This window comes from Bufo gargarizans, chromosome 1, assembly GCF_014858855.1.
Source record: "Bufo gargarizans isolate SCDJY-AF-19 chromosome 1, ASM1485885v1, whole genome shotgun sequence".
Lineage (NCBI taxonomy): Eukaryota > Metazoa > Chordata > Amphibia > Anura > Bufonidae > Bufo > Bufo gargarizans.
The window spans coordinates 519,523,059-519,549,458 of NC_058080.1; the positions used below are offsets into that span (position 1 = coordinate 519,523,059).

The 26,400-nt window shown below is 41.0% G+C and overlaps 1 protein-coding gene across 1 annotated transcript in view; it reads left to right on the forward strand.

Annotated features, from left to right (window-relative positions):
• The window catches only part of MYO18B (myosin XVIIIB), a 758,252-nt gene that overhangs the window by 726,092 nt on the left and 5,760 nt on the right, over positions 1-26,400 (forward strand). Inside the window, exon 43 of the mRNA XM_044275382.1 lies at positions 11,691-12,880. Coding sequence (XP_044131317.1) covers positions 11,691-12,880 — 1,190 coding nt within the window. The remainder of the gene's footprint in view (positions 1-11,690; positions 12,881-26,400) is intronic.

The window sequence follows — 26,400 nt, forward strand, 5'->3', positions numbered from 1 at the left end:
TGTTCGCATGCGCCATATTCTTTTGCATTGCGCCTAACTTTGACCCATGACACATCCATCAGGTGGGACAGGACAGCCAATTGAGATGTTTCAGCACATGGACACACCCCCACCCTAGAACAGAACCCGATCTGCCATTTTACATTCTGTGTTTTGCTAGCATAGGAAGAGGTTGCTTTGTAGAGCAGGGACAGACTGTTAGGGACACCAAACGCTAGCTCATAGGGCCACAAAAGTCATTTTAAGGACTGGTATAGATATGCTATCGATAGGTGTGATATACTGAGGGGTGTGATTTACTTCTAATATTCTTTCTAACATAGAAAGTATATTATAGTGCATTTGTATTGTGCAGCAGTTGTGTGTGGTTCTGCTGCGATACCGCAGCTATATAGAGGGACAAACGCTATTGGAATAACTAATTATAACTAGTGTTATATACCTGTTGCCCCCCAAAAAACAGATTGAGGGGTGTGATATACCTATAATATACTTACTGACATAGAAAGTATATAGCGCATTTGTATTGTGCAGCAGTTGTGTGTGGTTCTGCTGCGATACCGCAGAGAAATAGAGAGACAAATGCTATTGAAACAACTATTTGCAACGGGTGTGATATACCTATTGCCCCCCAAAAAAACTGATTGAGGGGTTAAATATACCTGCTTCCACAAAATACTGATTGACGGGTGCGATATACCTGCTTCCACAAAATATTGATTGAGGCCTGCTATACACCTGCTTCCACAAAATACTTATTAAGGGGATTGATATACCTGCTTCCACCAAATATTGATTAAAGGGTTCTATATATCTGTTTCCACAAAATAAAGATTGAGGGGTGCGATATACCTGCTTCCACAAAATACTGATTGAGGTGTGCGATATACCTGCTTTCACAAAATATTGATTAAGGGGTTCTATATACCTGTTTCCACAACATACTGATTGAGGGGTGCGATATACCTGCTTCCAAAAAATACTGATTAAGGGGTTTGATATACCTGCTTCCACAAAATACAGATTTTTGAAAATGACAGGCAGAGGAAGAGGCAGGCAATTCCGTAGGGGTGGTAGGGATCGGGCAGGTGCATTAAGCCAAAGTCTAAGTGGGAAGTTGGAGAAGGTTCATGCGATTACGTCAAAGGATGCACCAGAATTGGTTGAGTGGTTCACTCAGCCTTCCGATTCTGCACCCTCCTCTTCCTCTGTATCTGCACCCTCCTCACACTCTGCTGTGTGCACCCCCAAAGACACCACAACCACCACCATAGCCCCTCCACTCAAATCAGAGGAATTATTTTCCCAGACCTTACCAATGCGCAGCCATTCTTGGCATCGGATGAGGAAGAGCAGGTAGCAATGGCCGCCACCCAGCGGTCTGACAACAGTACCCATATCAGCCCAAGGACGGTGGTCCCTGCTGTTGCTTCCTACTCCGAGATCTCTAATGTCAGTGGTGGTGAAGGTAACATTGATGATGTGTCGATTGACGTCACATGGGTGCCTACAAGAGAGAAAGAGGATGGGAGTTCAGAGGGAGGGATGAAGCAGCAGATTGGGAGAAGAAGGAGGAGAAGCAGGCAGAACTTGCAGTGCACCGGAGGCAAAAAGCAGACTGCAAATATATCTGGAGCTTGCCATCCACCATGCACGGTCACATCTTGCGCTCTGGCACAGTTCATGTGACATTTAACTTTGATCTTTTCAGGCCATAATTAATCCAGCCAAGATTGATGATACTGCTTCCCAATATCAGAACGGGGAGCTAAGTATACATCTATTATATCTACACTGTATTACCTTATCTACCCCCTGATGATCCTTGTTCTTAGGTGAAACGCGTAGGGGTCTTTTGCTTGCATAAGTATCGGTATCCGATTATCTGTGGTGTGCCGAACTTAGTTCATATTTGTACATCTTTGAAACATCTTTTGTTCATCTAACTTGTATGTTATATCCCTTTCTGATAGGGTTTTTAACAGGGATGCTCTAGGATTAGGCACGGGGACAGGGAACCTCCACCATCAGAGGGTGACCCTGGGCTGAGGATAGACTAGGGCATTACAGGGATAGCATCCCCTGTGGTCTCCTGATCATCCTCTTTTTTCTTCTTTCTTTAATTTTTTCCCCGTTGCTTTATCAATTATATCTTCCCTTAGGGGATTACGTCACGTATAGTTAACTAATAGGTACTTTTTGTACTAATACCCATTACTTTGATATTAAAGGTATATTTTAAGTCACGTTCCTTTCCTGTATTAAACCAATAGTGTTGCCATCTGCAGCCTGTGCTGTGAGCGTATAAGTCGCGGTAAGCCCAACACTCACCTAGGGACGACCGCCCTAAGAAGGCACCTGGCTTCCCATCACTGAGCCCAGTGGGAGCAACGCCGTCATAACCCACAAAGCCACACTCCTGATGCTCCACGTCCTGCCTCTTCTTCTTCTCCTCTCTCCTCCCATTTGTCCTCCACTCCACCTTCCACCATGCCGTCGTCACGTTCATCTGGCAGAAGGCAGGCTTCCATGGCCCAAATGTTCAAGCATAAAACGTTGATGATGCAGGATAACCCTCTTGCCCAACGGCTGACCGCTGGCCTGTCAGATCTCCTAGCCCGGTCAACTACTGCCATATAAAGTGGTGGACTCAGAGGCCTTTAAAAAATTTGTGGCCATTGGCACACTGCAATGGAAAATCCCCGGAATGAAATATCTCTCCCAGAAGGGCATCCCAGAGCTATACGGCCACATTCAGCGGCAAGTGAATATATCTCTGGCACACAGTGTCGGTGCCAAGATACATCTGACCACAGACACGTGGTCTAGCAAATATGGGCAGCGAAGATAACTTTTACTGCCCACTAGGTGAACCTTCTGATGGCCTTCAAGCATGTAACCCTCGGCACCCGTGTGGATTTGGTGTTACCACCACGGATTGCATGCAGGCCTGCCTCTTCTTCTCCTCCTCCTACTCCATCCTCCATCTCCTCCTTGGCTGACTCCTCCTTTTCCACTGCTACCGCCTCTTCTGCTGCACCCCCCAAGCTCCCCAGAACCTATTCAACGTGCCAGGTGAGATGTTGCCATGCTGAGCTGCGGCTGTTGTGCCTGGAAGAGTTATTAATAATACACCAAAATGATGACCAATGTTACACAGCCAAGTGTGTGGTCCTAGATAAATACAACACCACAACTCCAACACCACTAGTGAATATTAAATTACATCTTTTTTCAAATAACCACTGTAAAAAATTACAATAATACCCAATACATGATAATGATATTATTCAATAAAAATTGATCCCAATATGGCAGTAGGTGGCGGACCCGTAGCAATACAAATCACATGATCAGAAAGACAAAAGGATAAGAAAAAATCCATGTAATTTCAAATACATAATAAATAGCAGTCCCTCCTTGAAGCTTCACATCTCCAATATATGCCATCAAAACAAACAGGCCATAGTGACTATGGGAGGTGCATAAACACACACACACCTTCATTTAATCCTTGGGTGGACAAAAGCCAATCCTCTATATATAAGAGACACATATGCACTGGTCAGATGGCAAATATATCAAAGCATTAAATACATAACAGGAGGGGCAAAGACAAGGGAGAAAGTTCAATTGAATACAGACTGCAGTACTACAGAGCCACCACTGCAGTGTGGACGCTCTGAGAAGCGAGGAACTACTGGACTTCTGGGTGTGCAGGCTTGATCTGTGGACAGTGCTGGCACAATTTGCCATGGAACTTTTGGCTTTCCCTTTGTCGAGTGTCCTGTCTGAAAGGACATTCAGCACAGCAGGGAGGATTGTGACCGATAAGCGCGCCGCCTAGCTCACGACAGTGTGGACTACCTCACAATTCAAAAAATGAATGGATCTTGGAGGAATTCAACACCTGAGACGACCACATGTAATTGAACTTCCTAATGCCAGCCCACACATATCCGCCACCACCCAGAACAAAGAATGGTCCTTGTGTTATGTATATACAGTGGCATAAAAGGCCTTTTCTTTAAGGTAAATGCCTAATTTTTGGGGCCTCCACTCTAGAGGCCTACAGTAAAAATTTTATCCAGTGACTGCCTATTGTACCTCCAGACACATAATCACTAGTTCTTTTCTGTCAGATGAATGCCTAATTTTGGGGGCCTGTACTCCTCTGGTCTACAGTAAAATTGTTATTCAGTTGCCGCCTAATGTACCTTCAGCCACATAATCACTTGTTATTTTCTGTCAGGTGAATGCCTAATTTTTGGGTCCTGTACTGGCCTACAGTAAATCTGTTATCCACTGACCATCTAATATACCTCCAGCCACATAATCACTTGTTCTTTTCTGTCAGGTGAATGCCTAATTTTTGGGGCCTGTACTCCACTGGCCTACAGTAAAATTGTTATTCAGTGACTGCCTAATGTACTTCCAGCCACATAATCACTTGTTTTTTTATGTCAGGTAAATGCCAAATTTTGGGGGCCTGTACTCCCGTGGCCTAAAATATTTTTTTTCTATGCTACAGCAGGGCACATTTTTGAGAGTTTCCCTATAAGACGCATAAAAATGGCCCCTGATTAAAATACATATTTTTGGTGGGAATTTTTGCCATTGATCCCCCTCCGGTATGTCACTGTCCATGTTGTGGGACTATTTGTGCACTTCTAGTAAGTATTTGGTGGCTGCAAATATGGCCTGAAGTTTTTTCAGGTTTCCCTGCCTTTAAAGTGAGAGGGGTCCGCCGCAAACGCGTGGTTCGCGAACATTTGATCGTGAATGCGCGTTCGTGTTCGCGAAACGTCTAGGTAGATGTTCGTCCATCACTAGTCATCAGTATCATGAAAACCAAGGAACACAGCAGACAGGTCAGGGATAAAGTTGTGGAGAAGTGTAAAGCAGGGTTAGTTTATAAAAGAAATCTCAAACTCTGAACATATCACGAAGCACTGTTCAATCCATCCTCCAAAAAGTGGAAGGAGTATGGCACAACTGCAAACCTACCAAGACATGGTCGTCCACTTTAACTGACAAACCAGACAGGGTGACTACTAATTAGAGAAGCAGCTAAGATGCCCATAGTCACTCTGAAAGAGCTGTAGAGATCCACACATTCAGGTGGGAGAATCCACATGCTTATTATTAGTAATGTACTCCACAAAACTGGCCTTTATAGAAGAGTGTCAAGAAGAAAGCCATGTTTGAAAGCAAGCCATAAGAAGTGAAGTTTGCAGTTTGCTGCAAGCCACGTAGGGGACACAGCAAACATATGGAAAAAGGTGCTCTGGTCAGAACAAAGTTAAACTTTTTGGTCTAAATGCAAAACGCTATGTGTGGCTGAAAGCTAAAATTGCACATCAATCTGAACACACTGTATACACCATGAAACATGGTGGTGGCAGCATCATGCTCTAGGGTAGCTTTTATTCAGCAGGAACAGGGAAGCTGGTCAGAGTTTATGGGAAGATGGATGGAGCAAAATACAGGGCAATCCTGGAGATAAACCTGGTAGAGGCTGCAAAAGACTTGAGACTGGGGCGGGGGTTCACTTTCTAGCAGGACAACAACCCTAACCATACAGCCAGAATTACAATGGAATGGCTTAGATCAACGCATATTCATGTGATAGAATGGTCGAGTCAAAGTTCAGACCTTAATCCCATTGAGAATCTGTGGCAAGACTTGACAATTGTTCATAGATGCTCTCCATCCAATCTGCACAAATCACTGCAGAAAATGCACCAAAATGATACGCAACTGACAATACTAGCTAATTCCTCAAGCCGATGTTAAAAGCTGAGAACTTTGCCAATATCTTCCAGTCAGGAACATATCAGAGCCCCTCATGCACCACGTCACGGTGTCTCAGCACGTATGGGGTCCTACCACTAAAACGCCTGTGGTGTGTGAACAGGGTCTGAACAATGCTAGAAATTAACTCACAGCCAGGCTCTCACATGCCTCCATAGTGGTATCACCAATGCATTGTGAGGTAAAATAAAGCTGTGAGCCGCACCCACAACAGACCATGTGACACAGAAGCTACCAGGTGCAAAATAATGTTACCAACAAAATGAAGTGGCACATTCCATACACATAAAGACAAAAACTCACAGAAATTTTCTGCAGTGATTTGTGTGTATATATATTTTTTCATCTGCACAATGTATCATTTTGTGTAAGATGTCCTTGTGGTGCATGCGGTCCGCACCAGCATCCTCCATTGTACGCATTTTTTGCTGGGGATTGCTGTTGTCTGCGGACCGCATGCGGAGGAATAGCTCACACGGTTATAGACGCGCTACAGTGTCTGGGTTTGAAGCATTTCCACCCATTTAGGCCACTTTTTTCAGTGAGTTTTTCTCCATCCAATCTGACTGAACTTGAGCTATTTTTCCAAGAATAATGCGTGAAAGTTTCCTCTAGATGTGCAAGGCTGGTAGAGACATACCCCAAAAGACTTGCAGCTGTAATTGCAGTGAAACGTAGTCCTACAAAGTATTGACTCAGGGGGGCTGTATACAAATGCACACCATACTTTCCAGATTTTTATTTATTAAAACTTTTGAAAACCACGTATCAATTTCTTTTAACTTCACACATACTTGCTACTTTTTGTTGGTCTATCACATACAATCTCAATAAAATACATTTAAGGCTACTTTCACACTAGCGTTCGTCGGTCCGCTCGTGAGCTCCGTTTGAAGGGGCTCACGAGCGGACCCGAACGCAGCCGTCCAGCCCTGATGCAGTCTGAATGGAGCGGATCCGCTCAGACTGCATCAGTCTGGCGGCGTTCAGCCTCCGCTCCACTCGCCTCCGCACGGACAGGCGGACAGCTGAACGCTGCTTGCAGCGTTCGGGTGTCCGCCTGGCCGTGCGGAGGCGTGCGGATCCGTCCAGACTTACAATGTAAGTCAATGGGGACGGATCCGTTTGAAGATGCCACAATATGGCTCAATCTTCAGGCGGATCCGTCCCCCATTGACTTTACATTGAAAGTCTGGACGGATCCGTACGAGGCTATTTTCACACTTAGCTGTTATATGCTAAAATAATGCAGACGGATCCGTTCTGAACGGAGCCTCCGTCTGCATTATTATGATCGGATCCGTTCAGAACGGATCCGATCGAACGCTAGTGTGAAAGTAGCCTAAGTTTGTGGGTTAAATGTGAAAAAATGTGGAAAAGTTCAAGGGGTATGAATACTTTTTTAAGGTACTGTGTATATATATATATATATATATATATATATATATATAAAATAGGAAAAAATGGTGGCACTGATAAGCCAACAATGAAGTGGGTGCTATGTCAAGGGGTATAGCTCCTTACGCAATGTAATAGTCAAAGAAACGGACAGCACTCCCAAGTAGAAAATAGGCAGTGGTTTATTCACCCATGTGGTACAGTGAGGCAACGTTTCGGCTCATACATAGAGCCTTTCTTAAGCCTTTCTCAAGCAAAGAACACATTTTTTTATGCATTTTTTTTTGCAATTGCACAAACATTCATTGATTTATGCACTTTATTTTTAATCATGTATCTGAAATTAATGTATTCAGCATCACCTTATGTGCACTTGGTTTTCATCATGTATCATTTTGATTTTTTCACAACTATTATGTATATTGATTTATCACTTTTTTAATTATGTAATTGTCATCTTGATTAAATGTTTGAGCTATACAGTATATACCTTGCACTTCACTTGTGTTCTTTGCTTGAGAAAGGCTCTATGTATGAGCCGAAACATTGCCTCACTGTACCACATGGTAAATAAACAACTGATTATTTTCTACTGGGAGAGCTGTCCGTTTCTTTGACTATATATATATATATATATATATATATTCTCAAAAACATTAGAAACTCAATATATCCTGCTAATAAATTTTAGACAGTAATAATGACAGAAAAATCAAATCTAAATGGTTTATTTTGCTTCCAAAGTCTGAATCATTGCCACACCTCACTCACGTCAAAGTGTACTGTAGGATGATGGGAGAATAATATTGTAAGGTATATATGCTGTATGTCCATATGAGTAAACCTCTGGATCGGAAACAGAATTAGTTTTTGTGTCCATTCCAAAAGCCATTTTTGAAAAAAACATATTACAGTGTTCTCGAGTAGTGTGGACATTACAATTCTTAAGTTAAAGTTGCAGTTCTATTAGAATCCTGCCTGTAGAGTTTTCTCAGCTGTTCTTCTTCTAAAACTAACATTCAGGGATCATACAGTCACCAGAGCACTAATTAATTAATGATAATGGTGTGATAAAGTAGTGGACCTAATAGGGTAACACGTAGATATAATAGCTTGTGGTGTCATTCTATAAAATGTCCTTGCTCGTGAAATATTCTCGTTACACATAATGACACTTGATAGACTCCCCTGCAGTCTTATAGCAAGGTGATATATTTTAATGCTAGCTTATAAAAGCTAGCCACAACCTTTAAGATTAGCTAAATCTGGCTGAAAACAGATTGTAATGAAGATGAATGAAATCACTTAAAGATGCAAAATCTAATACTACATAAAATACTATGGGGCACATTTATTGAGACTGGCGTTTTAGACACCGGTCTTAATAAAGCCCTGCACTGGCGGTGGATCAGCTGCAGTTATGTAGAGGCATTGGCCTCTACATAACTTCGGCGGATCCACCACCGCTTCTAAATGTAAGACTACTTCCTAGCGGTCTTTCATTTAGAACATTTTCTGCACCTAAAACAGACCTAGAATATGATAAATGAGACGGGCCTCTCGGCCCATCCCCTTTCCCACCCACACCACACCTACTTTTTTAGACCCAGCGTGAGCATGGAAAAGATGCAGATTGCGGCGCAAAGGACCTTTGTGCTGCAATCTGCGCCAGAAATACGCCTAATATAGGCATATTTCAGTTTAATAAATGACCCCCTATATACATGAAATAGACAGAGTCAATAACAGTGGTACTGTGTCTTAAAATTAGACTAGATGTTAGTTGCTATTATTTGCACTTGCAATATTATACCCATTAGGGAAGATTCTGATTGCATGGCGCCTTCATGATTAATTAAATTAATATATTAAAGTGGTGGTTCAGCTTTTTGGACTTTTTTTTTACACTTTCTACAGTAGCCCGTTGTACTAAAAAAACACATAGTTGCCTGCTCCCCACCACTCTATTCCAGCTTCCTGGCTCTCTTCAGTGGTCTTTCAGTACCCATATCCTGCAAAATTCCAGACCGATGGGGTCACAAGCAACACTACAACCAATTACTGTTACTGCTAGGTCACGTGCTATTTGGGAACATGTCACCACTGAGACCAGTCATTGGCTGCAGTGGAGAACATGACCCCATCCATATAAAAATGAGGACATATTCTTTGTATAGGTCATAGATATTAGATCCCCCACTGATCAGCTTTTAAAAGATGCCGGCGCTCCATCAGCACTGTATCCACTTCCTAGGCCATGTGATGTCACCGTACATTGGTCATATGGTGTAGTTACAGCTCAGATCCATTCCATATCAATGGGGCTGAGCTGCAATACCAAGCACAGCTGCTATACTATATATGGCACTCTATGTGGAAAGCTGCTGGGAGCCAGCTGCACTTACCAGAGCTCCGGTCAGTGCGGCGACTCCCCGAAACAGCAGGGGTGCTGGGACTCAGAACCCGCCTATGTGATAATGATGACTTATCTTGAGGATAGGTGATCATTATCAATTTCTGGATAACCATTTAAAGGGAACCTGTCGCCTCCAACAAACATCCCAAGCCGACAGCAGTACCTGAGAGTAGCCAGCAGCGTGTTTGTAACAATCATTTTCTTCCTGCAGATAGATGAAGCAAAAGCTGTAAAAACTTTCTTTAATCCCCTGCCGGTGCGCTTCTCCACACATTCTTGAAGTCACAGAGGCAGCGATCTCCTTGCTTCAAGTCACGGTAACCACACCCCCTTCCCTGCCCCTTTGCTGTGACTGACAGCCGGCAGTTCGGCCAAGCCAGCTAAACGGTTGTGCATAAGCGCTGTCAATCTCAGCGAAGGGGCAGGGAAGGGGGCGTGGTTACCGTGACTTGAAGCAAGGGCTTCACCGTGACTTCAAGCATGTGTGGAGAAGCATGCCAGAAGGGTATTTAAGAATGTTTTTACAGCTTTTGCTTTATCTGCCTGCAGGAAGAAAATGATCGTTACAAACACGCTGCTGGCTACTCTCAGGTACTGCTGCCGGCTTGGGGTGTTTTTTTGAAGGTGACAGGTTCACTTTAAGCTATTAGATAACCGTACTAAAACTTAAAAAAGGCATACAATTCTGATTCAGATTTCTGGTATCTCACAGGACCTTCAACACTAATGATAGTGTTATTATACAATTACATAAATGGCAAACTTTGGGAAAAGAGGATTGGCTAAGTTTGAGGGTTTTGTTCCAAAATAAAATATATTTCCAGTCATGATAGAACATGTAAAATGAATATATGTCAGTATAAACACTGGGTCATATATACTAAACCCATCAAATATTTACACAATGTAACATTAGACCACACATTTTTACGATCCGCCACATTTCTCACAGTGGCTGATACCGTAAAATAAATTTGGTGCATTTTGCTAGACATTTTACACACTTTACACTACCAATTGGTTTGCTTACTTTGCATATAATTTGGTGCATGTTTCCACATTTGAAACAATATCCCTTCTTGCTGAACAACACCTACTTTTCTAGTACAGCAAGAAAACTGTCTAAAACATGTCATAAATTCACATCTGTGTTGTAGCACAACGCTTCAGTTTTGTCCCCATTCATTGTCAATAGGGACAAAACCCTGCAACAGAATGCATTCCATTTCGGTTTGTTGTATTTCCATGCCGGACACAAAAACGCTGTAAGTAGCATTTTTATTTGCGGCATGGGAAACAAAAAACCTTGTAAGTATCAGTTTTTGTCGGACATTTTCGATATAAAACAACTGAATCTTTCTGAACTGATGCAGCCCATTTTATCATTATAACGGAAGGGTTTTGCGGTGGTTTTGAGATGCCATGCTGGATCTCGAAACTGGACAGCAAAAATGCAGATATGAAAGTAGCCGAATTCTACTATTTAGCTTAGTAAATCTTTCCATTGATTGCAAGTCTCAACAACCGAATCATTACCGATATATTGTACATGAAAACAGATAACTCTTATTCTTCTCTAAATTCTATTTAGAACAAGGCCAACTATTGCCTTGATGCCTTCTATTTCAGGGTCATTATGATAAATTAAAAACTGTCCTTGATGTATTCACGGATGGCACATTATTGTGGCTGCTTAATTATTATTCATATTTCATGCTTTATTTCTTATGTTAAATACTTAGCAAAATTACTACAACCTTGTTCTAGTTTGAATACAATTTCCTCTATTGCCATGTCAGGAATAGTGTATTATTCTATTAATTTTGGCAGCTGCCCTTAACCATAAACACTACTCCTCATTCTGAATATTCCAGTTTGGACAGCAATTTATTGCATGTGTCCAGTAGTAAAGCTGTGCTGGGGTTTCCGGTACTCGAGCATCCGCTGCTGTCATGGGAAGAATGGTAATGGGAATGCTAATTTTAATTCAGTACAGCATTAAAGACATTGTTTTTCAAAAGTTTATACTGTAACTTTTATCATTGTTTTGTATTTTTTTCAGACAAAAAGACATAAGAGATCAGGATGTGAGTCGGCCAAGTTCTTCCTTGAGTTCTGGGTCAAAGATATATGGAAACAATTTATTATCCTCAGAAAAGGAGAATACGAGTCCAGTGCCAAACACTGGAAGTACAACTCCAACGCTTGGCAGACGGCGTAACTCACCATTAGAAGAAAAGTTTTCACGTTCTTCATCCGCTCTTTCTGAGTTTTTAGATGAAGTGAGGAAGAAACGGGCTTATGAAAAAGATCAGTCATCAATGGTCATGGAAGATACATCATCACTACCTATTTACCGGACAACTGGTGCTTCGTCCCTCAGAAGATGCACACGGCTTAATGATGATGAGGAAGATTTTTCAGTTACTCTGAGCAAGCTTTCAGATGAAAAACCTATGACTGGTCAAGGATTAACCCGTTCATCAAGCCTTCGTTGCTTGCCATCTGAAAAGTCTGACCCAACATTGACCCCTGCAGTTAAGCGCATAGCAAGATTTGGTTCTTGTGATTCTCTCAACCAGCTTCCAAATAGTGTAGGGGTTAAGCAAACATCTTTGGAATTAGGAGTAGATGGTGCCAATTCTTCATTAAGACCAAGGCCATGGAGACAATGTCTTGAAACGCCACTGGAGGAAGTTGGCGAAAACAAATTTGGGAAACAACCTCTTGTTTTCCAAAATCGGAGCTTTTCTAATTTGTCTGATCTTGGAAATGATGAAAGTCCATCAAAATTGAAAGTACCCAGTCTCAGTTTTGAAAGGAAATTAACAGATGATTCTGATGACATCCTTCCTGCTCTTAGAAAGTCACATTCAACTCAAAGTTTGTCCAAATCTTCCAGAAGAGATGGTCAACGTCCACTCAGTGTTCATTTTGGTGATCTTCCATCACATGAACCAAGCCTTTCCACAGGGGGATTGAAAAGTGTTTTAAAGAAAAGTTCAAGTATTGGAGAAGATCTGGAAAATCTGTCTGATTCATCATCATCTACTGGCTCCGTTATATCCTCCAAAAGTGCAGATAGTATTAAAAGTCAGCCCCGTGTGCGAAGAGTGGATGGAGAAGGATACTCAGGGAAGCCAGCAACAACAGAAATCCCCCAAGAATATAAAAGACCTGAAGCAGAAGGAAAAGAAGATGATGTAAATAGCATAATGATGAAATATCTACGAAAAATTGATGAAGAGCAAGGTAAATCTATTGTCAAAAGTAAAAGCTAACTACCATTTAATGTCTAGTGCCTGTTTAATTATAACCCTGAGTATTACCCTGCTCATATATAATTTAAAGGGTACTTTGTACATTGTGTGCTATATAAATAGCCTTGGTGTGCATCAAAGCACGCTTTGCCTGCTGTGTAGCAGCTGCTACATTTGTACCTTTATAGGTACATCAAAAAAGGAGAGAGTTCTTTAAAATAGTTAAAGTAGTCAAACTCTACCAAGAGGTAGCAATTGCAAATATATTACCTTTACATTCATATCACACTTACAGTTTGTCATCTAATATATAAAGCTGAGTGTATGTATGTGTGTATGTGTGTATGTATGTCCGCTAAAGGAATCCGCAGCTTCGCATTTACAATCACAAAATTTGGCACACAGGTACATCGGGTGTCATTAAAGGTTTTCGACCTCAGCTCTCTAGCACGTACCTTTCCTGAGGTATTCCCAAAAAATGCATTAGCCAATAGATGCCTGGTCACATGATCCTTATCAGCCAATAGCTCACAGGCCCTTAGTCCCTATGTACACACAGTTTTAAACAAGGTTTCCATAACAATTGAGCCATTTTTCTTCACTGCTGTAGGTCAGCTTTAAAGGGGCAGGGCTCTGTGGAAGACACTGTTAAGGGAGCGCTGTGGAGGTCACAGTTCAGGGGCAGGCCACCCTCAAAAGATGGACTTAAAACCCTCGCCCGGGTCCTGTTAAGCCACGCCCCCGGTTATGCCACGCCCCCCCCCCCACTCCACAGCCAGCGGGGATTAAAAAAATAAAGGTAAAAATCTACATCTGTCAGCTGCAGGGGTGGGAGGAAGGGTGACTTTCTCCCTGCAGCTCACGCTCAGACAGCACAATGCTGCTGTCTGAGAGTGAGCTGTTCAAAAAGACATCCCTGTGTCATGTGCCGGACGAAGGTCAGGGAGTATGAAAAACGGACTGTCCGCCCTAAAACCGGACCTCTGGCCACCCTAGGGGCAGACTGCTGTGGAGGTCACAGTTAAGGGGATGGTTCACCATGGAGGTCAGTGTTAAGGGGCAGATTTCTGTTGAGGCCACTGTTAAGGGGACGGGGTGTTATGGAAATCACTGTTAAGGAGACGGGATACTGTGGAAGTCACTTATAAAGGGGCGGGCCACTGTGGAAGTCACTGTTAAGAGGGCAGGATGCTGTGGAGGTCAATGTTAAAGGGGCGATGCTGTGGAGGTATCTGTTTAGGGAGCAGGGAATGGTCAAGGTCACAGTTAAGGTGATGGTCCACTATGGAGGTCAGTGTTAAGGGGCGGGGTGCTGTAGATGTCACATTTTAAGGGAACAGAGCTCTGTGGAGGTCACTGTTAAGGGACAGAATATTGTGGAAATCACTGAGACTGCGTACTGTGGAGGTCACTAATAAATGGGCGGCTGCTGTGGAGGTCATTGTTAAATGGGAGGGCGCTGTGGATGTTACTGTTAAGGGGGTAGTCCGCTGTGGTGGTCACTGTTAAAGGGGCGGGCACTGTGGAGGTCACTGTTAAGGGAGGAGGGGACTGTGGAAGCCACAATTAAAGGGACAGCGGGGTACTGTGAGGTCACTGTTAAGGCAGCCGGGTACTGCGAGGTCACTGTTAAGGGAGCGGGTTACAGTGGAGGTCACTGTTAAGGGAGCGGGGTACTGTGGCAGTCACTGTTAAAGGGGTAGTCGCTGTGGAGGTCTCTGTTAAGGGGGCTTGTAATGGTGGTGGAGATCACAGTTAAGGTGACTATAACCTATGGTCAGTGTTAAGGGGCGGCTGCTGTAGAGGTTACTCTTAACGGGGTGGAGTTCTGTGGAACTCACTGTTAAAGGGCAAGCTGCTGTGAAGGTCAAAGTTAAGGGGGTGGGCTGCTGTGGAGGTCCCATTTTAAGGAGACGGGGGTCAGTGTTAAGGGGTGGGGGGCTGTGGAGGTCACTGTTAAGGGGCGGGTACTGTAGATGTCACTGTTATAGTGGATGCTGTCGATTTCTTAACTACACACACAAACATTAAATGAAATAGATTAAATATACCCGTGCGAAGACAGGTCCTTCAGCTAGTTTAGTTATAATTTATATTCTGACAAATTATAGTTTATTGGACACTTCCTTCAGGAAGGGCATTTTTTTAACTTAACATTCGTAGAAAACAATTTTTTTTATTTTAATTTTTGCCTGTTTTTCGTCTTCGTTTCTGCAGTACAGTTGCCACAGAAAATTAAATACAGAATAAAGTCCTTCTTTAGCAGTCACTACAGAAAGATAAAACCTCTATATAGATAGAGATCCCATGGTTGACAAAGACCCGACTAGAATTATGGGTCAAAAGGTTCCTTGTACATGTATACGTGTTCTGGCTTAAATAGGGTGGAACTTTGGAATTTGGTGCTGCTCCTTTTTTCTATGGATTTAAGAGGAAAATTTAGGATCACTTCCACTGCACACGTGCATCTGTGATATAAACTAATGAGCATTGTCTGGTGCTGTTAGCTGTTGCATAGTTATTTTACTGCTGCTGCAATAAAAAGATGTTATCTGCTAGTATAACAGTAGACTGTAGAATTTGGATAACAGTATGACAGCTCTCTTGTTCTTTTGGTAGGTGTGGATAAAGCATTTCACTTATCACTGTAATATCTGATGCTCTAATTTAGTCTGTACAGGGATATTCTCTGGCCACAGTGAATGGTCTGAACAAAAGATTCAAGCCCGGAGAGGTGACATTTCGTCTTTAAAAGACATCAAGCTTAAAATAAACTGCAGTGCGAGATAGCCTCCGCTTGTGACATTCCATGTGTATGTATATGAGTAGCAGAGAAATACTGGCTGTAACTCGGAGTTTCAGTGGACAATGTAGCAATTGCTGCCTATGAAATCCAGTAGGAAAATAAAAAAGAAAGGCCCAGTCGCTGCCATTGAAGTAAATTAAAGGGTATTTTAATAATCATAAATAATTAACAACAGTAGCAAGGCCACATGTTTCAACACATCTCATTATCAGGCCATAATTTGGCCTGTTAACCCCTTTGGTTCTTTAAACATGGTGCTCAGCAACGGAGTGAGCACCTTAGCTGCCGTGTTCCTGTTTTTTCACACAGCAGACACCATGGCTAATGTCTGCAATCGATGATAACTTGGTGAAATATACAAATAACCTGGCCTGTCTGTTTTCGTAACTACTTGCATTCACTATATACAGTAATAACAATTTTCGAGCATCTATGCTTATAAGGCCTCATGCACACGACCGTATGTATTTTGCGGTCTGCAAAAAATGGATCTGCAAAAAATACGGATGACGTCTGTGTGCATTCCGTATTTTACGGAACGGAACAGCTGGCCCCTAATACAACAGTACTATCCTTGTCCTTAATGTGGACAATAATAGGACATGTTCTATTTTTTGGCGGAACAGAAATATAGACATACGGAAACGGAATTCACATGGATTAACTTCAGTTTTTTTTGCGTATCCATTCAAAAGAATTGTTACGCATATGGTCCGCAAAAAAAAGAAGGAACGGACATGGAAAGAAAATACTTTGTGTGAATGAGCCCTAACACTCTCAATGGTGCCACTTGTCTATTGTTCCTTCTAGAAGTTTATGAATAAATTGCCAGTAGTCTGCAATAAAGGTTCATCTGGGTGTTACCTGTTGGATGTGTGTCCCTGCACAGTCTGACACAGACAGCACTGATGGGATCATGTCAGACTGTGCAGGGACACAGCCTCAACTGGTTACACCCAGTTGGACTTTATGGCAAACTGCTGGCAATTTGTTCAGAAACTTCAGATGAATGGCACAATGTAGGGTCAGAAGATTAGAGTCTCTAGAATATTCCATGAGGAATGCCAGCTGTTACTACAACAGACATGTCAGTAGAGGTGGCAGGTCTTCTTTAAGTGATGTCAACGCATTTTAAGACTTGAGAATAGAACCATAAACATAAGGCAGAGTAATCGACTATAGACCTACAATGCTCCAGGGGTCAGAAAATATAAGTGCAAGCCTACTTTTTATTTAAGTGTAAGACCACCAATTTGAGACACCCACAGGATTTACAATTTCTGTATTTTTTACATGTCTAACATCAGAATTATCCATGCCATTATACTGTTAAAGCTGGTAGGGTTTACTAAGATTAGAAAAAAAAACTTGTCAGTTTTGTTTTCAAAAACAGCGCCTCTATTGTCCGTAGGCCATGTATGATATTGCTGCTCAGCCCCATTAAAGTGAATGTAGCTGAGATGCAGTCCCAGAAGCACCCCCTAAACAAGAGTCGCACAACTTCTGAAAGAAAAACGGGTTCTTTTTTTCTAATCTCCGAAACTCGTTTATGCGATGAAAGCCATTGTATGGATAATAGATATACTGAGGTCCAAGTGGCATCAGTTTTTGATTTCACTAGAGGCAGATACGTCTTTGAGATGCAGGTAAAGAATGTGGCACACTACACAACACACACAATAGCCACCGCTGAAAACTTTAGAAGTATTTGTTTCTATTAGAAAGTGATTTTCTGTCTTACCTGACTGATATTTTCCATTTCTTGTCCATCTCATTAAATCTGTTCATTATCTGCAGCCGGCTGACAAAAGCCATACTGCATGCCTCATTAGCCCACAGTAAGTTCACTTTCTTGGCACAGGCTCCTACAAGACTTGCATACACCCAAATACTAAAGGAGCCATAAAATGTATCCGATGTATATTATACTATATTAATAGGTTTCTAGAACAAAATGTCACACTTAATTCTGTAAAGCTACAGCAAGAGCTAAATGTCCCAGATCCATTGTTTGACAACATATTTCCGACTTTTTCCAGTTAACTCTATGTGGCATTTCTTATTTAGTAAAAATAAATGGTGATCTCTGAATTAAAAACTCCATCTAACTTGCCTCTTTTCCGAAAGGATCTGTAGGTTTATAGCAGGTTTATAGCACCCGGAGATCAGTAAGATATATGTTGGTTATCCATAGAATCAATTTAAACATGTTTAATTTACCCATTCCCTGATCCAACTACTCTACACTCCTCATTAATTTACTGGCCATTATCATCTACATGAAGATCAAGGTTGAGCTCCCACTTGAAGCACTGAGGTTGTATTCATGCTATTTGTATCTCGCTAAATATTCCTCTGTGTTCTAGGATTTTTTTTTCCATTTCTTCCTTCATTAGCTTCTACTCTAGTTTCTATTATGTGTCCTACCCAGCTGCATTATTTTCAGTTTATATATATATATATATATATGTCTGGATCCTTTTGTTGCACAGGAGTTGATGGTGAGGATTGTTGAAGAAGTTGCACAGCAGTAGGACTTCCAGCTGATTTATTTACAAGGATAAGCTATTTCAGCACTGGTCCATGTCCACAGTTTGACCTAATAAAGGCACTAGCTTAGTGGCAAAATGCATTGTCTTTGTAAATGAATACATCATCTGGAAGTCCTATTGCCACCTGGCTTCAACATTGCTTACCAGTAGTGCTCCTACAACAAAAGGAGCATTTTTATCCATATACAGTAGAAATTATTGTTCTTCAGTACCTGACAGTTGGTGAGAAGTGGGGTACTGAAGTGGTATCAATGCTAATTGGTTAACCAGATCAAGATCGGCCATTAATCCCGCTGACCAGGTGACTTTTCTGTTTTTTAGCACATGCATCTTTGACAAGCATAACATTTTTTCTGTTCAGTTATGTAAATCACTTTTCAGCCATTTTTTTAATGTGATATATGGGAATTTTTATGTTAATATTTTTAGTTTCGATTTTTTAGACTGCAAAAAAAAAATTTTTTTCATTATTTTTGTTAAAAGCAAAACAAACAACTAAGATACTTTTTGAAATGGTGTCCCCTTTCCTAACTGTCATTTTAATAAAGGGGATTATGAGTTATGGGTGCTGGGATAGCACTAGAAGCTGCCGTGTGGCTTGTGGTGGTCTTATTATCTTTTATTTTGATTTTTGATTTTGTAATAATTGTTTTTTTTCTTTTAGTTATTTTGCACCTTGTGTCCCAAATTGTCATACAATAACATTGGAGGTCATTTAACATTTGTAATAAATCAAATTTTATGTCAGTGGCTCACCTCCTTCAGACCGTTGAATATAGGTGCTCAATCCTAGGCGTGCCCGTTGCCTATGTAATTTAGTAAATAATGAAGGTTAAAATAATGGATGGCACACTAATATCTTGTGTCGCATGGATTAAAAACTTATAGACAGTTTATTCACAGTTAATGTTACAAAAACATTAGAATGCAGGATTATAAAATAAAGATTCAAAATCACACATATAGACAATATTGGTGATAATAAATATTCTATGCAGCAGTAGACAATATTCTACAGTATGCAACAGTGGATAATATAAGCAACAATATTAGTAATAGCAGTGAATAGAAAGCAGCAGTATTAGTAGTAGCGGTCAATAGAAACAATAGCAATGGTGGCAATAATAATAACCGTATTCAAGTGGCAGCAATTAATAATGTCGATTAATATGGTATGGCAATAGCGATATAAGTCCCCCCAAAAAATATATAGATCCAAAAGAATATGTGATTCCAAAAAAAATTCAAATAAAAAGTCTCTCTTTAGAAGTCAGTTACAAAAGTGGCCATTATATGTTGATTAAAATATATATATATATGTTGATTAAGATATATAGGCAGATATCCCATTCAGATATTTAATTATGAGGATGATAATGGAGACTTATATTATTTAGTGCATTCGTATTACTAATACGAGTGATCTGTAGTTCAACGTAGTTCAACGTTACAATCTGTCACATTATCAAAGGAAATACCATAAGTGATAAGTTATCCTAAGACTTTGTTACGCAAAGATTGAACAGCGTATTAAGCTACAGTTTACCTACTAAGGAGTGATCTGAACTACAGATCACTCGTAGGATAAAACATACGAATGCACTGAATAATATAAGTCTCCATTATCATCCTCATAATTAAATATCTGAATGGGATATCTGCCTATATATCTTAATCAACATATAATGGCCACTTTTAAAACTGACTACTAAAGAGAGACTTTTTATTTGGTCTCATATCACATATTCTTTTGTATCTATATATATATTTTTGGACTTATATCCCTATTTCCATACCATATTAATCCGCTTTATTTATTGCTGCCACTTGTATACAGGTTCTTATTATTGCAACCATTGCTATTTATTGTTGTTGTTTCTATCGACTGCTACTACTAATACTGCTGCTTTCTATTCACTGCTATTACTAATATTGTTGCTTATATTATCCATTGCTGCATAGAATATTATCTACTGCTGCATAGAATATTTATTATCGCCAATATCGTCATTTAACATGAACATTTTTTGGGCTAATTACTCTCTCACTGAGACTGACATATTAGCCCTAGTTACAGGGAAAATATAGCCCCCAGAAAGGCTCTACAGCCTCACTGCAGATTTAATCTGGGTCTGCTAAGACCAAGCAGCTTGTGCAAACACCCAACTCCCAGTGATCACATGGACTAGAAAGCATCAATGCTGCTTCCTCATCTGTATATACAGTGCTCATTGAGTGCTGTGTATACAGCAATTGGCAAGGCAGTAACATTTAAAAACTGTCCCTAACTTCTCTATGGGGAGCACTGCTGTCATTGAGAATGGGCTCCCCGCTCCATTAGCTGCAGAATTAGTGTGCAGCTGCAAACTCTGCAACAACTTCCAGAAACAAGTGCTTAGCGCCTGGATGTATATAGTCTACAGATGATCGCAAGAGGTTAAAATCCTGGGAAACCCCCCAAAAATCACTACATAGTTTTTTTTTGCCTATTTTAGTGCAACCACTTCAAGTTTGGATATGTTCATATGTGCACACTTTTCGGATGTTATATCCTAAAGGAGCACCCCTCTCTTGTGTTTTATTCCACTATGTTTTTATGAATAAACAATATAAGACCTCTGACTTACAATACAGTTAGATGAGCACATTTTCCTAAACACTTGTCATAAAATAGTTAAGAACTGATGAAATATTTCCATTCATGTATAAGATCAGTAAATTCCTCAAACATGGAAAATAAACATACTTTCATCTAAATTTTCTATGACCAAATTACAGTGGTAATTAAAGTTGCACTATGTCTTATCTTTATCCTGCAGCAAATTCATGAAACAGACATTACAGTTGCAAGTTTCTAAGATTAGCTTTGCTCTGTGAGTTGTGAGACTTGAAATTCTTGAAACACATAACCATCCCATCACAGGGAAATATCAATCGCAAGATGCAAATGGCCACAGTTCATTGAAACATTGTTATTGCTTACCCTTAATCCAAGTGAAACAAAGTAGGATTAAACGGTGTGCTAAAATTAATGCCATATTACTGCAGGCAAATATAGTCCTGTGTATGAGAGCATATCAGTCTTCTCCTAGACTTGAGGTCATGTTGGAATCCTGGATAATAAATTACACATAATGAAAGGTAATGTGACATAAAAGCAATTGTTCTGTTAAAGGGGTTGTCCGACGAAAAATATTCTACAGTTTTCAAACCAGCATTTAGATCTGAATACTTTTGTACTTGCATGTAATTAAAAATGTTGTATAGCTACTGTGAAATGTATATGTATAGTGACACTCAATACTTCTTTGACCGGCTCATTAAGAAGGATGCACATGCTCCGTTTCATCTTTCAACTGCCTCCTGAGGTTTGATAGTGAGAGCATGGACACGCACCCTTAGCTGCAGCAGAAAAGACACTCTCCTCGAGCTGCCAGCTTGATATAAATCTGGCAGAGCAATAAATGACTCAATTATTAGGGGTACAGATAGGGCGATCTGTCACAAAGACTGGGATCGTCTAACCGTGTGTTATCTTCCTGGCGCTCGAGTGAGCAGTAATCCATCACGGAGCAGGTTGATGGATTACTGGAAGGGGCTGGAGAAGATCCAGCAATCATGGTCCATATCGGAACCAATGACAAAGTTAGAGGTAGGTGGAGCGTCTTTACAAATTATTTTAGGGATTTAGGTCACAAGCTTAGGGAAAGGACCTCAAAGGTAGTGTTTTCCAAAATACTACCTGTACCGCGAGCTACACAAGAAATGCAGCGGGAGATTAGGGAGGTTGACAAGTGGCTCAAGTGGTGTAGGAAGGAGGGGTTTGGGTTCAGAATCCTGGAGAACTGGGCAGACTTCTCTGTTGGCTACAAGCTCTATATCTATAGTAGGGATGGGCTGCAACTCAATGGGGAAGGGGCAGCTGTGTTGGGGAGAAGATTGCTAGAAGGTTGGAGGAGTGTTTAAACTAGGGACAGGGGTAGGGTAATTACATTATAGGATGGGAAGATAGTGCAGATAGAGACCAGGGGCAAGGTAATAGGAATGGGGGAGGAATCGAAGGAGGGACTAAAATAGATTAGAAGGAAAGGTATAGGGTGAAAAATATACATAAACCTCTCAAATGTATGTATACTAATGCCAGAAGCCTGACTAATAAAACTGGTGAACTGGAATTAGTGATGTGTTAGGAGGACTATGACATAGTGGGAATAACTAAGACATGGCTGGATGATAGCTATGACTGGGCAGTTAATGTACAAGGTTACAGTCTGTTTAGAAAGGATCGCAAAAACCGGAGAGGGGGAGGGACATGAACATGTGGAGTCACTGTGGGTAGAAATACATGGAGGCAAAAACAATAAAAAAATACTAATGGGAGTTTATTATAAGCCACCTAATATACCAGAGTCCACAGAAAATGTGCTACTAAATGAGATAGACGAGGCGGCAGATCATAATGAGGTCGTTATTATGGGGGACTTCAACTACCCAGATATAGACTGGAAAACTGAAACCTGTATATCTCATAAAGGAAACAGGTTATTGGCAATAACCAAAGACAATTACCTTTCCCAACTGGTTCAGTACCCGACTAGGGGGACAGCCATACTGGACTTAGTATTACCAATTGACCTGACAGAACAACAGATGTGCAGGTTAAGGGACACCTGGGAAATAGTGACCATAAAGTAATAACCTTCCAATTGTCATTCAAAAAAGTGTTTCTTCAGGGAGGAACAAAAATACCAAACTTCAAAGCTAAATTTAGCTAATTAATAGAGGCCATAAAATGGGATATTTTTTAAAAGCATCCTAAAATCTAATTGTGAGATGTACATACCTTATGGGAATAAGAGATTAAGGAACAAGAAAAAACTAATGAGGATACATAGAAATGTGGATACATAGAACTGTTAAGAAAGCAATAAATGACAAAAAGAAAGCATTTAAATCACTAAAACAGGAGGGTAGTAAGGAAGCACTGAAAAACTATAAGGAAAAACATAGAATATGTAAAAAAAACTAATATAAGCAGCAAAACTAGAGATTAGTTGCCAAAGAGAGCAAATCTAACCCTAAAATGTTCTACAATTATATAAATGGTAAAAAGTATAAATCTGAAGGTGTCTGCCCTCTACAGAGTAATGAGGGAGGAGTTGCAGAGAGCGATGAGGAGAAAGCAAAGCTATTAAATATTTTTTCTCCACTGTATTCACTGAGGAAAATAAAATATCAGATGAAAAGCAGAATGTCAAAGTAAATTCCCCATTAAAAGTGCCCTTTCTGACCAGGAAGAAGTACAGTGGTGTCTTAAAAAGATTAAAATAGACAAATCGCCAGGACTGGATGGCATACACCCCCGTATCCTAAGATAATTAAGTAATGTCATAGCCAGACCCTTATTTCTGATATTTAAGGACTCTATACTGACAAGGAGTGTTCCACAGGACTGGCGCATAGCAAATGTGGTGCCAATATTCAAAAAGGGTCCAAAAACAGAGCCCGGAAACTATAGGCTGGTAAGTTTAACATCCGTTGTGGTTAAACTGTTTGAAGGTTTTCTAAGAGATGCTATCTTGGAGTACCTCAATGAAAATAAGCAAATAATGCCATTTCAGCATGGCTCCATGAGGTATCGGTCATGTCAAACTAATTCAATCAGTTTCTATGAGGAGGTAAGTTCTAGACTTGACAGCGGCGAATCAATGGATGTCGTATATCTGGACATTTGACACTGTACCACATGAAAGGTTAGTATATAAAATGAGAATGAGAAAATGTCTGTATGTGGGTAAGTAACTGGCTCAGTAATAGAAAACAGAGGATGGTTATTAGTGGTACACACGCAGATTGGGTCACTAGTGGAGAACCTCAGGGGTCATTATTGGGCCATATTATCTTCAATATATTTACTAATGATCTTGTAGAAGGCTTGCACAGTTGAATGTCAATTTTTGCAGATGACACTAAGCTGTGTAAAGTAATTAACATGGAAGAGGATAGTATACTGCTACAGAGGGAACTGGATAGATTGGAAACTTGGGCAGATAAGTGGCAGATGAGGCTTAACACTGACAAATGTAAGGTTATTCACTCTAGAAAAAAGACAAATGAGGGGAGATCTAATAACTATGTATAAATATATCAGGGGTCAGTATAGAGATCTCTCCCATCATCTACTTATCCCCAGGACGGTGACTGTGACAAGGGGATATCTTCTGCATCTGGAGGGAAGAAGGTTTGTACACAAACACAGAAGCGAATTCTTTACGGTAAGAGCAGTAAGACTATGGAACTCTCTACCTAAGGAGGTGGTGATGGTGAGGTAATTAAAAGAGTTTAAGAGGGACTTGGATATGTGTTGATCGAGCACCAAAGTGCTCGGGTAGAACACTTTGTGATGCTCGGGTGCTCTACAGAGCACCAGAGCACAATGAAAGTCAATGGGAGAAAATGAGTATTAAACCAGGCACCCCCTGCTCTGAAGAGGAAAGGGTATCAGGTCCCACTGAGGTCTATGCAGAAGATTGCTGTACAGTAAAGGGAATCCCCCAGGGTGAGTCCACGGCTTAGCCTCTATTTATGAAAAGTTTCTGCTAGAATTTGAACTTGAGTAAAGAAACAGAGAGGCCGGATTTTGCGACCAGACTTATTTTTTCCCAAAATTAGTATAGCATATGTACTGATCCCCTAGGGGACAGAGGGGTAAAACCCTTAGCATTTAATAAAGATAATTTCTAAAATAAGTGGACACTAGAGGAGGAGCCTCTATAACAAACAACATGAAAGACAGCCCTGAAGGTGTAGACTGTACATATATACACAGTATGGCAAAGATGGTATAAAGGAAACAGGAACGTTCTCACCCAAATGTAGACCAAGGGTTCTCTCAGAGGTTGTTGAGGATGGAGACGGACCTGTGGTAGTTGGTAGCCATACTGGAAGGAGATAGGCGTGTATGCCCTTTTCACGTAGATGGGTGACAGGGTAATTAACCCTAGACAGCCCTAAGAAAGGGGCAGGGGCTAGTACGCACTACCTATCTACACGAGGAACTTGCCCCGCAAGGAGCGTCCCCGTCCGGATACCTGACCCTGTGGGGGCAGAATCCCTAATAGACCCTAGAAAAAGTTGCTCCCTACGTGTCACGTTTCAATTCGTGAAAGAAAATCATCAGGGGAGATAAATGGTGAACACAGGACTATGGATGGGGCCTGTGCGACCAAAAAAGGGAAAATGGTAAATGAAGGGATTGTGTGGGTGAAATGTCAAAAAATTCAATACAGAGGGGTGCAATATACTTATAATATACTTTTATAATGAGTCAAAAACACATAGCTCTATATAGTGATCACCTGGAAGTCAGGGGCCTAGGGGCTTACTAGGGCCATTTTTATATAGGGTAAAGTTCTGGATGGGGTCGCTCTTATTAGGGCAGGTGGTCTGTGGTTAGGCTATCAGGGCCAGAATAGCACCCTGTCCTTCAATACCACATCATCATCTAGCCCAGGGATAGATGTTTTTTGCTTTCCCTCCAGGATTCATATATGTGCACTGGAACCCCCCGGATTGTGGTAGGACATATGGTTTATTTTGGCTTAACTTTAATAATTTCATTTATTTTCATTTTGAGGGATATCTTTTCCATTCACACGTCCGCAAAATGGGTCCGTATCCGTTCCCGCAATTTTGCGAAATTCATTTTCAATGGGGCCAGAATGTGCTGTCTGCATCCGCATTTTCAGATCCACATCCGCATTTACGGATCCACATCCGCATTTACGGATCCTCACTTCCGCATCTGTGCTTCCGTGTTTGCAGATCCGCAAAACACTTACGGACGTGTGAATGGACCCTCATAGTAAAATTATTAAAGGTTACGTTTTATCTTTATGTATATTCTAATGGATTGCCTTCCTTGTACAATGTTATAATATACTTTCAATATTAGAAAGTATATTATAGTGCATTTGTATTGTGCGGCAGTTGTGTGCAGTTCTGCTGCGATACTGCAGGTATATAGAGGGACAAGCATTATTGGAACAAATAGTTTCTACTGGTGTGATATACCAGTCCCCCCCCCAAAAAAATGATTGAAGCGGGGTGTTATATACCAATATACTTTCTTTATAGTGCATTTGCGCATGCGCG